We start from the raw sequence: 14,694 nt of genomic DNA, 5'->3' as shown, positions 1-14,694 counted from the left end.
TGTGTGGATTAGAACTTGAAAATCACTCATGAAGTCTCTGACAAAGTAATATCTGTTCAGGTCATGATCATTTGGAAAAAAATACGAAAGTTCTATGGATATACAACTTCTTATAAGGTAAGCAGCATTTCGGCGTAGCTGTTAAACTCGTTATCAAGAAAGGAATATCTTACAGGTAGTCCTGTAAGTTAAACCTTTGTTTTGGGTCGAGGTCAAAATCGTTTGGTGTAGTGACAACGGTGTTGATTTATGGGATTAGACACGGCTTTTCTATAAAAAAGTAAAATGTGTGTCCTCAGGAAACGAAATAAGACACGTGTACCAGAATGTAAGTGAATCGATGTTAGCGAGTTCAATCAGTGACTTCAGTTAAAATGGGCTTTCAGTTCACTCCTTCCAGTAGTAATGAGTTATTTAGTTTCTTGGTAAAATTGCTTGCAAGGTGAATGTTGAAAATGACAGTTTTCAGGATCATTTTAACAACTTCAGTTATGGCAAATGCGCTGCTATGCTTCACGTTTCTTCCTACTTATTTTACGGGAAGATACCTTTGTGTAAACAGCTATATGTTCATTCTGAGAACTGGTAAAAAGGGAGAATATATCTCGTGAAAATGAATTTTGAAAGACTGCAGATCAACTGTTCCAGTTGTCTCAACAACATAATTTCTAAAATACTTAGAGACAACAATCACGGAAGCCAAAGTAAATCTGTGTAGCAAAAATAGTGAAAATTTATTTAAAAAAATAGAAAAGTAAACGCAAAGTCAATCTTGATTACATTACGTATTCCTCATAGCCCGATATAATGATTACACATTAATAGTATGGATACGTTAATGTATAGTTTAAACTAATCTCCTCAAGTAATCGGGACTGGATTGTCAATGCCGCTCCATACCAATAATATAATTACATAACATACATGATAACAACACTTCATGTTCCGCTCGTCAAACGTCAGAATAAATTTACAGTTATCAAAGCAGACTAACAGGCCCACTAGCTGTAAAAAACAAAACAAAAACAAATAAATTAATAAATCCAAATGAATAGATGGAATACTAAAAACCACCAAAATATGCACGCCCCCTTTAAATAGGTAGAGTGCAAAAGTGGCAAACCGGTAAAATATGCCAAGATTCAAACTCAAAACTATACAATCGTATTTTACTAGATAAATCAGAATGGTCTCAATGTCATAATGTGGGTAGTTACAGAATCGAAGCAAAATATTGTACATATATGTATCATGAAATAATAATTTATCAACTGACTAACACATAAAAAATACTCTTATGATATGTATAACATCACATTTGAGTAAAAAAATGCATGCGTTGAGCGTGTTAGATGTTTTAAAGATCAATGGAATAGGTAGAAAAGGACACCCCCACTTGGGAACTTGGGAGCAGAGAGACGCCACGGTTCAGTGGTTACAGCTATAGGGCCTTCTGTGCTCTCTGCTCAATATATTAAGGGTGGTGATGTAGATGAAGGTTACGCAGGAAAAGTAGGTGTTGTGGGTATACTACGTCAACAGGTAGCTGTGCAGTCAACCAGATAGTTTGTTGTTTTAACCTGTCTGACAATTGTTACGCCTGACCAGGGAGACAATAACAAGCTGATGTTAACACATGTGATCTAACGATAGTTTTGCGTTCTGTAGCATGTTTTGGAAGGGATGGCCGTGATGTATCATTTATTCTTTCATTCATTCACATATGTACTTCTTTCTTTTATTATATCTTTCTCATTCATTCACATATACTTCTTGCTCTTCATTCATTCATTCATTCATTCATTCATTGTAAGATTTCGACTGATACAGTAAACTGGCTGAAGTACTGTTAAACGCAGCCTAAGTTGCGATGGAGACGAATCAGGTCACTGTGTGCATTGGAGCATGAGGAGGCGCATACTAATTAGTACAAATGGTAAAGAAAACAAGCGAGTGACCTACCAAGGTAGGTACACTTAAAACTACTAGGTAGATACATTTGGCGAATGTCAGTGGAATTGACAAGACATATTTCAATACAGTTTAAAGATCTCACAACACCGTTTATTAATGTGTCCCAGCATAGTCACTGGAGTTTGGTCACTCTTGATTAGGGCTTTCACAAATAACTTCAGCTTCATAGATATAGGTTGAATTTTGGTATATTTATAGAATACCTAAATTCAAAAGAATCTCAAGGCTTAGTATTCTAAGTGTATTGTATATGTTGCTGGAAGTAAAGCTCTGTGTTCGGGACCCGTGAAGATCTGGAGTAGAAGAGGGCCTCAACAACCCATGCTTGCCATAAAAGGCGACTATGCTTGTCGTAAGAGGTGACTAACGGGATCGGGTGGTCAGGCTCGCTGACTTTTGCTGACACATGTCATCAGTTCCCAATTGTGCAGGTAGATGCTCACACTGTTGATCACTGGATTGCCGCCGCCATATTGCTGGGATATTGCTGAGTGCGACATAAAACTAAACTCACGAAATTAAACTGAATTTTCATTAGAATTTCATCTATTTTTAAACCATATGTTTGCAAAATAAAGAAAACGAGCAAACGAAAATATTTTCGTCCACGAGAGAGATTAGTCGAATTAAGACCGGAATGATTTCATTTTTTTGTCGTGATACTTATAAACACACTTTCATTCATAAATTTACAACCCCCAAGACAATAAAAAAAAAACTATGAAAATTTAAGTGGAAATCCAGATCCTATACTTGTTACAAATTAGCAGAATTAAGTCAAAATGAGTTGAATTTTGTGCCATGATACTTACAAATATATCCTCATTCATTTACAAAATCCAAAACACGGGAAAAGATGTATTTTGAGTAAAAGTGATTATTCTGGCATGTTTTAAAAAAATCTTCCTAAAGTCGCAAAATTAAGTCAAAATCAGTTGAATTTTGTGTCATGATACTCACAACGGCACTTTCATACATTTACATCCTCCAAAACATTAGGAAAGATGTATTTTGAGTGAAGGCAAATATTCTCGCCCATGGGCCAAAATGTCTTTCTCCCATGGGCGAGAGTTTTCAAAATTGCTCTCATTTAGAGGAATTAAGTCAAAGTGAGTTGAAATTCCTGTCATGATACTCATAAATGTACTTTTATTCATTTACATCCTCCAAATATTGGAAAAGATGTGTTTGGGGTAAAAGGAAATATTCTCGCCCATGGGCCAAAATGTTTTTCACCCATGGCTGAGATTTTGTTAAATAGCTCTAAATTAACGGAATTAATTCAAAATGAGTTGAATTTTGTGACATGATACTTATGAACATACTTTCATCCATTCACAACCTCCAAAACATGGGAAAAGGTGTATTTTGAGTAAAAGTAAATATTCTCACCCATGGGCCAAATGGTTTTCGCCCATGGGCGAGTCTTTTTGAAAAATCACTCTTAATTAGCCGAATTAAGTCAAAATAAGCTTAATCTCGTGTCAAGACAATAATAAATACACGTTCATTTATTGAAAAACTGCACAGCCTGGAAAAAAAACATATAGATTCAATGAAATTAATTATTCTCGTCCATGGGCCAATATGTTTTTCACCCATGGGCGAGATTTTTCAAAATCGCTGTCAGTTAGCAGAGTCAAGTCACAACAAGCTGAAATTTGTGTCATGATACTTATTAACATTTTTTCATTCATTTACAACCTCCAAAACATTCATTCTGGATGAAATGAAACACTTTCGCCCATGGGCCTGCCCATGGGCCTACCCATTGGCCACTGTTCGCCCATGGGCGTGCCCATGGGCGAGCGAGTTTAAATTTTGAGTTTTCGAAAAATTTTTTTTTCATTTTTTCATCCTTAGCACACATACATAACAGCTGCCTGTTTAATTTTGCGAAATCCCTTGTGAGAGAGTGGCCACAGTGCTGAGAGTTTCTGGACTATTGTGAGTCCAGAATTAAATTGTGACGTGTTATATAGATTCCGTGCACAGGGCTTGGCATGACCAGCCAATTGGTTGAACCGGGCCCATTCAACCTCCCGTCTAGGTGAACTAGGGCTCGAAAGGGTGTTTTGAGCAAAGGGAACGCGTTCACAGGCCCCCAGTGCCCTAACCCCCAGACTCCCGTCCTCCACACAGGGCCGCAACTCACGGCAAACGGGTTGGTGGACCAAATATCCACCCGGGTCCACAACCGGGGTGTCGGCGAGCTCTTCGCGTTACCCAGCACCCACCACGAGGAGGTGGCTCGCCACGGGTGCCTTGTCTGGTCTAGACTCGATTATTTACAGACCGTCGCCATATAGCTGGAATATTGCTGAGTGCGGCGTAAAACCTCACTCAGTCACTCACTCAACTTTATAGTTCATACTTATAACTGTCTCAGTCTATATCATACAGGAAAACATGGCAGTCTGACAAGTGGTAGTCAAAGGATTTCTCCTGTGTACCCCTCTGCAAATTCCATGCCGGAAAGATAAGAATACATGTACATTATATATTTTTCTTCTAGGATTCTTGTATCGTTGCTTATCTGACTCCCCAACTCCTAAAAACTGCCACTCACACAGGTTACCATGTACATTGTTTGAAATGCAGTCTTACGCCATAATTGATGCGATGTCCAATTTCTATTTTGTTCAGCTTAAATGTGTTCATGCAGCAAACAGTTATACCCTATATAGCTGGTGCTCCAACCGTTGCGACAATCGGAACTACTCAATATGATAGCGGGTAACCTTCGCCATGGAGACGACACGGAACAACACATTACGCAGTGTTTTCGTTGTGTCACATTAGTGAATGCCGATGATTGGTTAATGCGTCTACCTCGTGCTCTGTTCCTTGCGTGGGGTACTGATCAATGTAATCGGGGATCAATACGCGGAGACAGTCTCAAGATCTTTGTGACGAATTCAACTGTGCTGGTCAGTACAGCGTTTTCAAGACGCCTAAATAGAAGAACCCCGTTACACTGTAATACGGGCAATCTATGCTCCACTCCATACTGGGTAAGTACATTTTTATACAATAGTTTCACTCCACATTAAACAAACTCTGAATGCGTTAGACGTCATTCTATAATCAAAAGTGTAGGACATGTGACCTTTAAATTAACCTGAGTGGGTCAATTTTGTTTTTAGATATATCCCAGCAATGTCATGGCCCGAACACCAGAAATTTGCTTCCCATGTGTGGAATCGAATCAGGGTCTTCGGCGTGAAAAGCGTGTAACGTCACACAAAGATGGCGCACGAATCAGGTTACGTAATCTCCACAACATATTTGAGGTTGCATCCTCCACTAGCAGATAATGTTTTAGAGGTAGAGTGTCAGCACAGACCATCACAGACCTGACCTGTCCTGACTCACTCTCATCGTGATCAACGTCCAGGAGGGCCACTGGAACTGAATTGGTCGTTGTTTGCACTGCACCTAGCCAATAGCCGATATAACCGGTGCTGATGTCATGGACTGACTTAACCGTTTCCCAGATTTGAACCAGTCGAGCACATTTAGGATGAGCTGGAAGACGAATGAAACCCAGACTTTCCGAGAACTTGGACAAGCACGACTTCCACTTAGAATATTTTGATAGGTTTTCCTGTTAACAAGGAGACATCGCGTTGATTTCACGGCCGCGATAGGAGGTCACGCTCGTTATCCTGTTCCACATGTTTGATCAGCGTGAAGTTTTGTGGGCATAGTATGCCATGTATTATGTTTTCTTATTATTTTATTTTCAAGGAAACCAAAGTCTTCCATAATGCCGATCATTACAAAATGACGTATACAAATACATGAATATAATCAGAAATCCAAGATACCATGAAGTATATAGCATCATAACAGACACAGCATATTGTATATTGGGTCATATCCGAAGTATGTTATATATATCGCAACATCCGACATAAGTTGTATACAGAGTCATATCTGACATATCTAACTGCATGTACCATAGCATGTAGTATGTAGCACAATATCTGACATATATATATTGTATATATGCCCACATCTTACCGTTCTTGCTGTATATTGCATGGCACTGCACATACCATATTGTATATTGTACCACATTCGACATATCATGCTGTATTTAGCATAACAACCACGTGCGCTGTTGTATATATCGGACTTATCATGTTGTATAAAATGGTACATGGTGTTGCATCCGACGTATGTTATACATAGTCACCACATCCATAATATCACGCTATATACAGTGTTATACCTGATATATCATAAAGTACACGTCTTAACATCATAGCATTAACATCGGATGAGTCATGTTGTATATAACATCGTGTACGACATACCATATTGTTTATATCACTGCATCTGACATACCATGCTGTATATTGCATCACATCCAAAATATCACATTGATTATTGCATTACATCTGATCTATCATATTCTATAACGCATCACATCCAACATATATTGCATATTACAAACACATCCGACATATTGCGTTGTGAATAGTGCCAGCTATAACATGTCATGTTGTATGTTGCAAAAACATTTGACATATCGCGTCGAATACTGCACAATATCCGACATACCATGTTTACATAGCACCACATCTGACATATCATGTTGTATACTGCACAACACCCGACATATCATATAGCATATACTGTCACGTACAACCATCCGTGTTATACATAGTGTGTTATCTGACATATACTGTATATAGGTCTTATCAAACATATGGTATATAGCATATGTTATATATGGTGCCAAATCTGATAAATCATGCACAGTCTAGTGTCACATTGAATGTGTATTGTATATTGCGCCCTATCCGACTTCTGTGTTATATATTGTATCATATAGCCCCTCCATGCAGTATCTTTCCTATAAACGTATGCTCCAATCCACTTTTCATTGTCTGTGTTGCTACCTGGTTGATAGCAATAACCATTTTCATAATGATGAACACTCTACTTCTAATGTGGGCTTCAAACTAGCAAGTTCTAAGTTGTGTTGAGTATGATATAGATAACCTTTCTTATATTGATCATTTCAGTCACAAACATTGTAAAGATGGAGAGAATGTATGTTAAGAGTAGACTTAACTAACACGTACATGATTTACATATGCACTCTCTAGTGGACAGCGCATCAGACATAACGTGTTCGTCTTTCATGATCCTAAAGAAGAAACAAAAGGCACGCAGCAGTAAATTTTGTTTGACGTGTAATCGTTTCTATGGTGTTTTATTTGGTATGCATGCAATTGCACACACTTGTAGCCAAACCTCGAGTTATTGTTTGTTAAACTCTTATGAGTGTGTGCGTGTGAGCCACTGATGGTACAAGTTAGTAAAGTTTACAATAGCTTCAAGTTGGTTGAACCGACAAGGTACGGGGTAGAATAGGCCTTCAGCACCCTATGCTTGCCATACAAAATCGACCATGCTTGTCGTAAGAGGCGACTAATTGGATTGGGTGGTCAGACTCGCTGACCTGCTTGACACATATCATAGGTTCCCAGTTGCACAGATCGATGCTCATGCTGTTGATGCTCATCACTGGATTGTCTGGTCCAGACATTAATATTTAGAGACTAAATTATATAGCTGGAATATTGCCGACTTCGGCGTAATACTAAACTCACTCACTCACTCACAATAGCTTGGTTCCTTACGCCTTAAGTATCGAGTACAAGATTGAACAAATGAAACAATACATCTGTGACAAAATCATATGTTGGAAATTCAGACCTTAATAAAATTGTCATACCCAGAATATACTATCATTCCATTACATAACCATACTATACAAGTATTTCACGTGTCTGTGCCATACCTGTACCGATTCCTGTGACAGTTACAGATTGTTCGTAGCCATAATGATAATGATCTAACTTTACTTCCTTAAATCTTTTTCAGATTTTTCAACTGTGACTGTGCAGGATACACGATGTGTTCTTTCAATAAAGGCTTCGAGGCTGTGTCTGGCTTTTTCCAGAGGATTTTCAGAAAGATCGGAGTTTTCATTGGTACCTACCCAGTAGTCCTGATAATTATGTCACTCGCCCTAACCATTGGTCTCAGCTGTGGTATGATAACACTGACCAGCGAGTCTGACACAGAAACGCTGTACACGCCCATTAACAGCCGAGCATCACAAGACAGAGTTCAGTACCAGGCCACGTTTCCCGATGCCACGGGAAGCAACTACCGCGGATATGCACTGTCAGATCTATCCATGTTTGGCCGACTCCTTGTGAGCAGTGCTACAGGTGGGAACATACTGTCCAATGCATCGTTAGAAGAAATACGGAACCACGTCAGAACAATAAAACATGTCAATATTACATATAATGGCGTGGTGGTCAAATATGACGATATTTGTGCTCGACAAAATGGAACTTGTTTTGCATCAGGAGAGTTCCTCACGACAGATGCTGTATATCAAGTCTATCTTTCTGGTGGAATCACCTACCCAAACTGGAATAACATAGACCTTTCAGCATTACTTGGCCAGGTTGACTCCACAGGAGGGAAACTGGTGTCTGCTAAGTACCTGAGCATTACGTTTAATTTACGAATGGATTCAGTTGATAACAAGGCAAAAGCAAGAGCATGGGAAGAGGAGTTCCTGAAGAGAGCAGCCGCGTTAGACACAACATCTACCAGGATAAATTATGCCGCCTCACATTCGTTGGACACAGAACTGAACAAAAACACAAACGGAGACATTGTCTTTTTCTCTATAACCTTTACGTTGATGATCACGTATGCCACTGTCGTTGTCGGCGGTGATGTGGTGTCATCGAGGACGTGGGCATCTTGGGCTGGCGTGATGGCGGCTGGATTTGGCATCATCTCATCGTTTGGACTTGTCAGTTTTTGTGGAGTGAAATTTGTAAATATCGTCGGCGTAACGCCATTTCTTATCATAGGTACGTTAGCTTTGTTTATAGCTACGGGTTACAAATCTTAGCCATGTAGTCAGATGTAGTATATATAGCTCACTTGAACAAACATGCTGTCTTCCGGTATGTAATTCATTTCATCCTCTTGTCGTTAAAGGTATCGGTGTGGACGACATGTTCTTGTTGATGTCGAGCTGGGCAGAAACTTACCCTCTCAAAGACGAGAGTGTACCAACCAGAATGGGGGTGACCTTTGCCTCAGCGGGTATCGGTATCACCATCACATCCCTCACGGATCTCCTGGCCTTCGTTATCGGCGTGTCATCTGTGTTTCTCAGTGTCAGGAATTTCTGCCTCTATACAGGTTTGTGGTTATAGTCGTATCTTTCTAAAACATTCTTAATATTGATTTGATCTGATTTGGTTTGATCTACATTGTTAACGCAGTCTCACCAAAAGCCAATCTTCTCGTCGGTCATGTCTATATAGTCCTTGCCTGTCCCCCTTATTTGTAAAATGGTGTTCATATCAGATATAGATTCTTTGGTTTGAAATTTATAAGATAACGTTACGTTCTGGCCTGTTGTCCTGGTTGGTAGTTCAAATGATAATATTATTACAATACATGCCTGTGTTGAGAGCAGAATGCCAGTTGTTTGACCCTCTTGCCAAACCATACAACAATGGTCAAAGTTGGTACTTGTTATCCTACCTGACGTCTTTGAGCCAACATTCTATATCTGCGTGTCATGTCCATGTTTAGCAGTGACATGAAATGAAACCCTGAACGTTACGTTTAAGCATTGCACCTCACCAAACGGTACATTTCGTGTTCCTCCCATAGCTGTCATTGTGTTTATATTCATTGTGCCTATATTGTACTTCTAAGCAGGTGTGGCCGTCATCTTCTGCTATTTATACCAGTGCTTCTTCTTCTCCCCTTGCCTTGCCCTCCATGGCCGTCGTGTTGACAGTAACAGACACTGCATGACCTGCCTCAAAACCAAATCCAGAGAGGAATTCAGGAACGATGGCGCCTCCACCTGTAAAGTGTTCTGCTGTGGGGGGTCACCACCAGCAAAGAGGGGAGAGGACGAACGACTCTTTGAGACCCTGCCAAGAAAGTACCTGCCACGAATGCTGCTGAGTATGTGGGGCAAGACTGTTGTTATTCTCATATATTGTGTATACCTTAGTGTGTCCATATGGGGAACAGTAAACTTCAAACAAGGTTTGATTCTAAAGAATCTCGTCTCCAAAGATTCATACTATCATACCTACAGCGAGACATATGACGCATACTTCTCCAGCTCTTTTCCTATCCCGTTTATATTTGGCCCAACCACAAATTACACAGATAAGAATACAGTATATCATATCGAGTCTCTGATCGATAGTGCAAAAGCAGACTCTGGTGTAGACGAGAATTCACTCATTTGTTGGTACGATTCCTACAAAGCAACAGCTGTTTATGATAACAGCAGCAATATCGCTTTTGTATCAGGGCTGAAAGCATTTCTTACAACAACCGCTGTATTTGATAATGATGTTGTGTTTGACTCATCCGATACTGCTATCAAAGCTTCCCGATGTTATATTCTATCAACAAATATTAAAGAATCCAATGCCCAGGCCGATGTGATGGTTCGAATGAGGGCTTTGACAGACAACTCACCTCTCTCTGTCTACACCTTTTACCCATCCTATATCTTCTTTGAGCAGTACGTTGCTATCCTACCCAGTACATTACAAACTGTGGGCGTGGCACTCGCCGTTATGACTGTCGTGACCTGCGTCTTCCTTCCTCATCCTCTCCTGGTTTTCCTTGTGGTCATTAACATTGTCTCTATCCTCGTTGGCATCTTCGGGTTCCTTCATGTCTGGGGACTGAGTCTCAGTTCCGTGACAATGATCCACCTCATCATGTCTGTCGGCTTCTCGGTAGACTTCAGTGTGCACGTGTGTTCTGCCTATATGATAGGGGAAGGAAGGAACAGGAGAGAGAAAGTCGAATCTGCCATTGCCCACGCAGCTGGTCCCATATTAAATGGTGGAATGTCATCCTTTCTGGGCATACTTGTCCTGGTGTTCTCAAAGTCCTACATCTTCAACTCGTTCTTCAAAATCATGTTTACTGTCATCCTGTTTGGTATGTTGCATGCTGTGTTTCTTCTCCCATTGATACTCTCGATTCTTGGACCAGTAACTAAATCTGCTGTAGGACCTCAGACTAAACCTGCTGATCATACCTCTTCTGCCAAGTCTACCTATGTAAAATGAAGACTGAGGAACGTTTCATTTGTCGATTTGATACATGCCAGTCTTATTGGAAATGGGCTGGGCAAGGAACATTTGTTTGGGCTTTCACTGTATATGTAGGGGATAACTGGACTGTTTTTGACGAATTTGGTATGTATACCGGTGGTTATATAGCCGGATATTTAGTTATATCGGAGACGCGCACCATTCACAGCTCTATTTGCAAGAGGTTCTTAGACATTCATCCTTAACAGGGGTTGTGCTGAGGATCTGTGTTGACCTCAAAATTCTGTAATGATTGACAGACCTCGTACTTCCCACGTATACCGTCATTCCATTCGGTATGCTGCATGTCATGTTTCTTCTCCATTTGACACATTCTTTTGAAGCATTCCTTGACTACCCTCTTTGTGAAACCCTTTAAGACTATGAGACGCAATTCAGTGACAGAGATCCACCTCATCATGTCTGTCCGCTGTCGACATATAGCATGTAATTATAATGAAACAGGTTCTGTGTAACAGAGGAACACAGAACAGAGGAAATTACAGAACACTGGTTATATAAAATACATATATGAACGTATATCTTAGGAAACAAGCACATATTGTCTTTTTAAGCTAGTGTCGTAAGAGGCGACTAAATTGGGCAACCTGTTTGCCGTGGGTTGCGGCCCGTGTCGGCAGGAGACGGGATCCTGGTGGTTGAGGGCAGTTGGGCTTTTAACTGCGTTCCATTTGCCCAACACACCACTTCGGCCCTTACTTCACCTAGACGGGTGGTTGAATTGGTCCGATTCAACCAATCGGCTGGTCATGCCAAGCCCTGTGCATGAACTATATATATATGTCATTGCACAATTTTGATTTGGATATTTAATTTCGGTCTTGGCCAAATTAATCATCGACTTTCCTGGTTTTGAAATGTATCTTTATGTTCTGAATTTTGCCCAGAGTCTTATGCCCAGAAGGCGGTGGCTCATGGGCCAATCTGGTGGATTAATTATTTATAATTCTTCTACTGGAGTATATCATCCGGGTATCCTTGCTGCTGTAAGCTGGAGGCCCGCTTGCTCTAGCATTGTCCTTGTGATACTCCGTGGTGGGTGGGGAGCTCGGATGATGAACCATATTATACTAACTATGGCGTATGAAACCCCAACCAAAAAACAAAACGTCCACTTGATATTGACCCTGTTGATACTGACCATAGACCGTCTGTATCGATTGAGTATTGGTCGCGTTTCGTTGTCATTGAGACTCCTGACAAGACACCGTTAAAGTTGAACCCCTTTGCAGTATCGAAGGGTATTCAAGGTATTGCTGGGGATGTGAAAAATATAAGACGTTTACGTTCGGGTGCTTTGCTAGTTGAGCGCGGGAAAAGCAACCAACTTGATGAACATGAAATCTTTCGTGGGCATGCCGGTCACGGTCTCTGCTCACAAGACCTTAAACACTAGTAAAGGTATCATCAGAGATCGAGATCGATTGTTGGCTGATATGTCCGAAATTGACATAGGATCGGAAATGAAAGATCAAGGTATGCTGTATGTCAAGCGCTTTTCAACTCGAAGAAACAATGAAACGTTCCAAACAAATACATATATGTTTACTTTCTCATGCCCAAATGCTCCAAAATCAGTGAAGGCAGGCTATTGTAACATACAAGGTGACACCTACATCCCCAACCCGCTCAGGTGTTTTAAATGCCAGAAATATGGACACGGTGTAAATACGTGCACATTGTCTGTTGTGTGTGCTCACTGTGGTGAGAAGACACACACAACGGAAGATTGTGACAGTGATTATAACAAATGCACCAATTGCTCAGGCGGCCATTCTTCATTTTCTAAACAGTGTCCAATTTGGAAAGAGCAAATGGACATCAATAAAATAAAATTTACACAAAATGTCCCCTTTTCTGAGGCCAAAAAACTGGTAAAAAGATCTGAACTTACAGAAAGTTATGCTACAGTAGCAAAAACATCATCGAGGTCTAGTTCTAAAACATCAACCACAGGCTGTCAAACTACCTTGACTTGGGTAAATTGCGACTCTCCACAGCATTTGTGCACTGCTGTATCATCACAGACTGAGGAATCACTTCCTAATACCTCAAAGTCTTCTTCTGATCACAAATCAGCATCTCGGTCACACTCAAAGTCTCAATCTACAGCTGATAGTCAACAAACAGTGAAAAGTAAACCGAAGCCAAAGTCTGATGCTTCAAAACAACAAAGTGGCAGAGCTCCTAAAGGGTCACAGAACAAAATTGTTCACAATTGTTCAATAAATATGGGTCTCTTGAAGACATGGACGTTTCTGAAAACGTCCATTCTAGGGCACATAGCTTGTCGCCCTCTAAAAGAGTGCGGGGTAGATCCCCAATAAATCCCCCCAAAAGATAGTTTATTCCAATAATATTGTACAGTGGAACTGCAGAGGATTGAGGACTAATTTACATGAATTACAGCTATTAGTCCAAGATTGTACACCTTCAGCGATATGTCTCCAAGAGACATATTTAAAACAAACAGATACATTTGACCTTCGTCATTTTAATGCATATCATTGTTTTGCACCTCCGGGTGATAGGGCCACTGGTGGCTCATCCATTCTAATCAGACAAAACGTTATTCAAAGCCCTGTTTCACTTAATACTAATATGCAGGCTGTTGCTGTGAGAATTACTTTACGTGTAGCGTTTACGCTATGCTCTCTTTATATTTCGCCGTCTTTGACGTATGCCAAAACTGATCTTCAAGCCCTGTATGACCAATTCCCGAAGCCCTGTATTATAATGGGAGATTTAAATGGCCACAACCCACTCTGGGGTAGTGTAACTACAAACACTAAAGGTAAATTGTTGGAGGACTTTTGTTCTGACAACGATTTATGTATTTATAATGATGGTTCCAGCACATATTTACACCCTGGTACAGGGACTTATTCTGCTCTCGACTTGTCATTGACAAATTCAGACCTACTTAATGAATTCGAATGGTCAGTCCACGATGACCTCCGTGGAAGTGACCATTTTCCTACTGTATTAAAAGCTGTAACGCCATCTGATGTTCCTCCATCATCAAGGCGGAATTTTAAAAAGGCTAACTGGGCTTTATATGAGACACTGTGTGCTGAAAAGCTTAAACCTGAACGTTTTATTGACGTTCCTGATGCTATTAAATGTTTTTCGGATGAATTGAACTCCATAGCTGATGAGTGTATACCAAAGTCCTCTGCAGTTCCACACATTCGAAAACCATGGTTCAACGATGAATGCAAACAAGCTAGGAAGGCAAGGAAAAAAGCAGAACATTATTTCCGTCGCCATCCTATGATGCATAATTTAAATAAAATTTAAAATTTTCAATGCTAAAGCGCGACGTACTTTTAAACAGAACAAACGCCAATCTTGGCAAAATTATGTATCCAAAATAAATTCTCGGACACCCAAGGTATGGAACATGGTCCAGAAAATCAAAGGTAAATACCTAAACCACCAAATCTAAATCTACTGTCCATCATCTTAAACATGGATATCAGTTACTTACGGATAAATCAGATAT

The 14,694-nt window shown here is 40.3% G+C and overlaps 1 protein-coding gene across 1 annotated transcript; it reads left to right on the top strand.

Moving 5' to 3' along the window:
- The first annotated feature begins 4,868 nt into the window (after positions 1-4,868).
- On the top strand, positions 4,869-11,144 carry LOC137287992 (patched domain-containing protein 3-like). Its single transcript, XM_067820353.1, has 4 exons — positions 4,869-4,988; positions 7,876-8,891; positions 9,022-9,228; positions 9,757-11,144. The coding sequence occupies exons 2-4, from the start codon at positions 7,907-7,909 to the stop codon at positions 11,142-11,144; spliced, it is 2,580 nt and encodes an 859-aa protein (XP_067676454.1). The 5' UTR covers positions 4,869-4,988; positions 7,876-7,906.
- The last annotated feature ends 3,550 nt before the right edge of the window (positions 11,145-14,694 follow it).

Source organism: Haliotis asinina, chromosome 6 (assembly GCF_037392515.1).
Source record: "Haliotis asinina isolate JCU_RB_2024 chromosome 6, JCU_Hal_asi_v2, whole genome shotgun sequence".
Lineage (NCBI taxonomy): Eukaryota > Metazoa > Mollusca > Gastropoda > Lepetellida > Haliotidae > Haliotis > Haliotis asinina.
The sequence above is the reverse complement of the archived record's forward strand: the minus strand, read 5'-3'. Positions and strand labels throughout refer to the sequence as shown.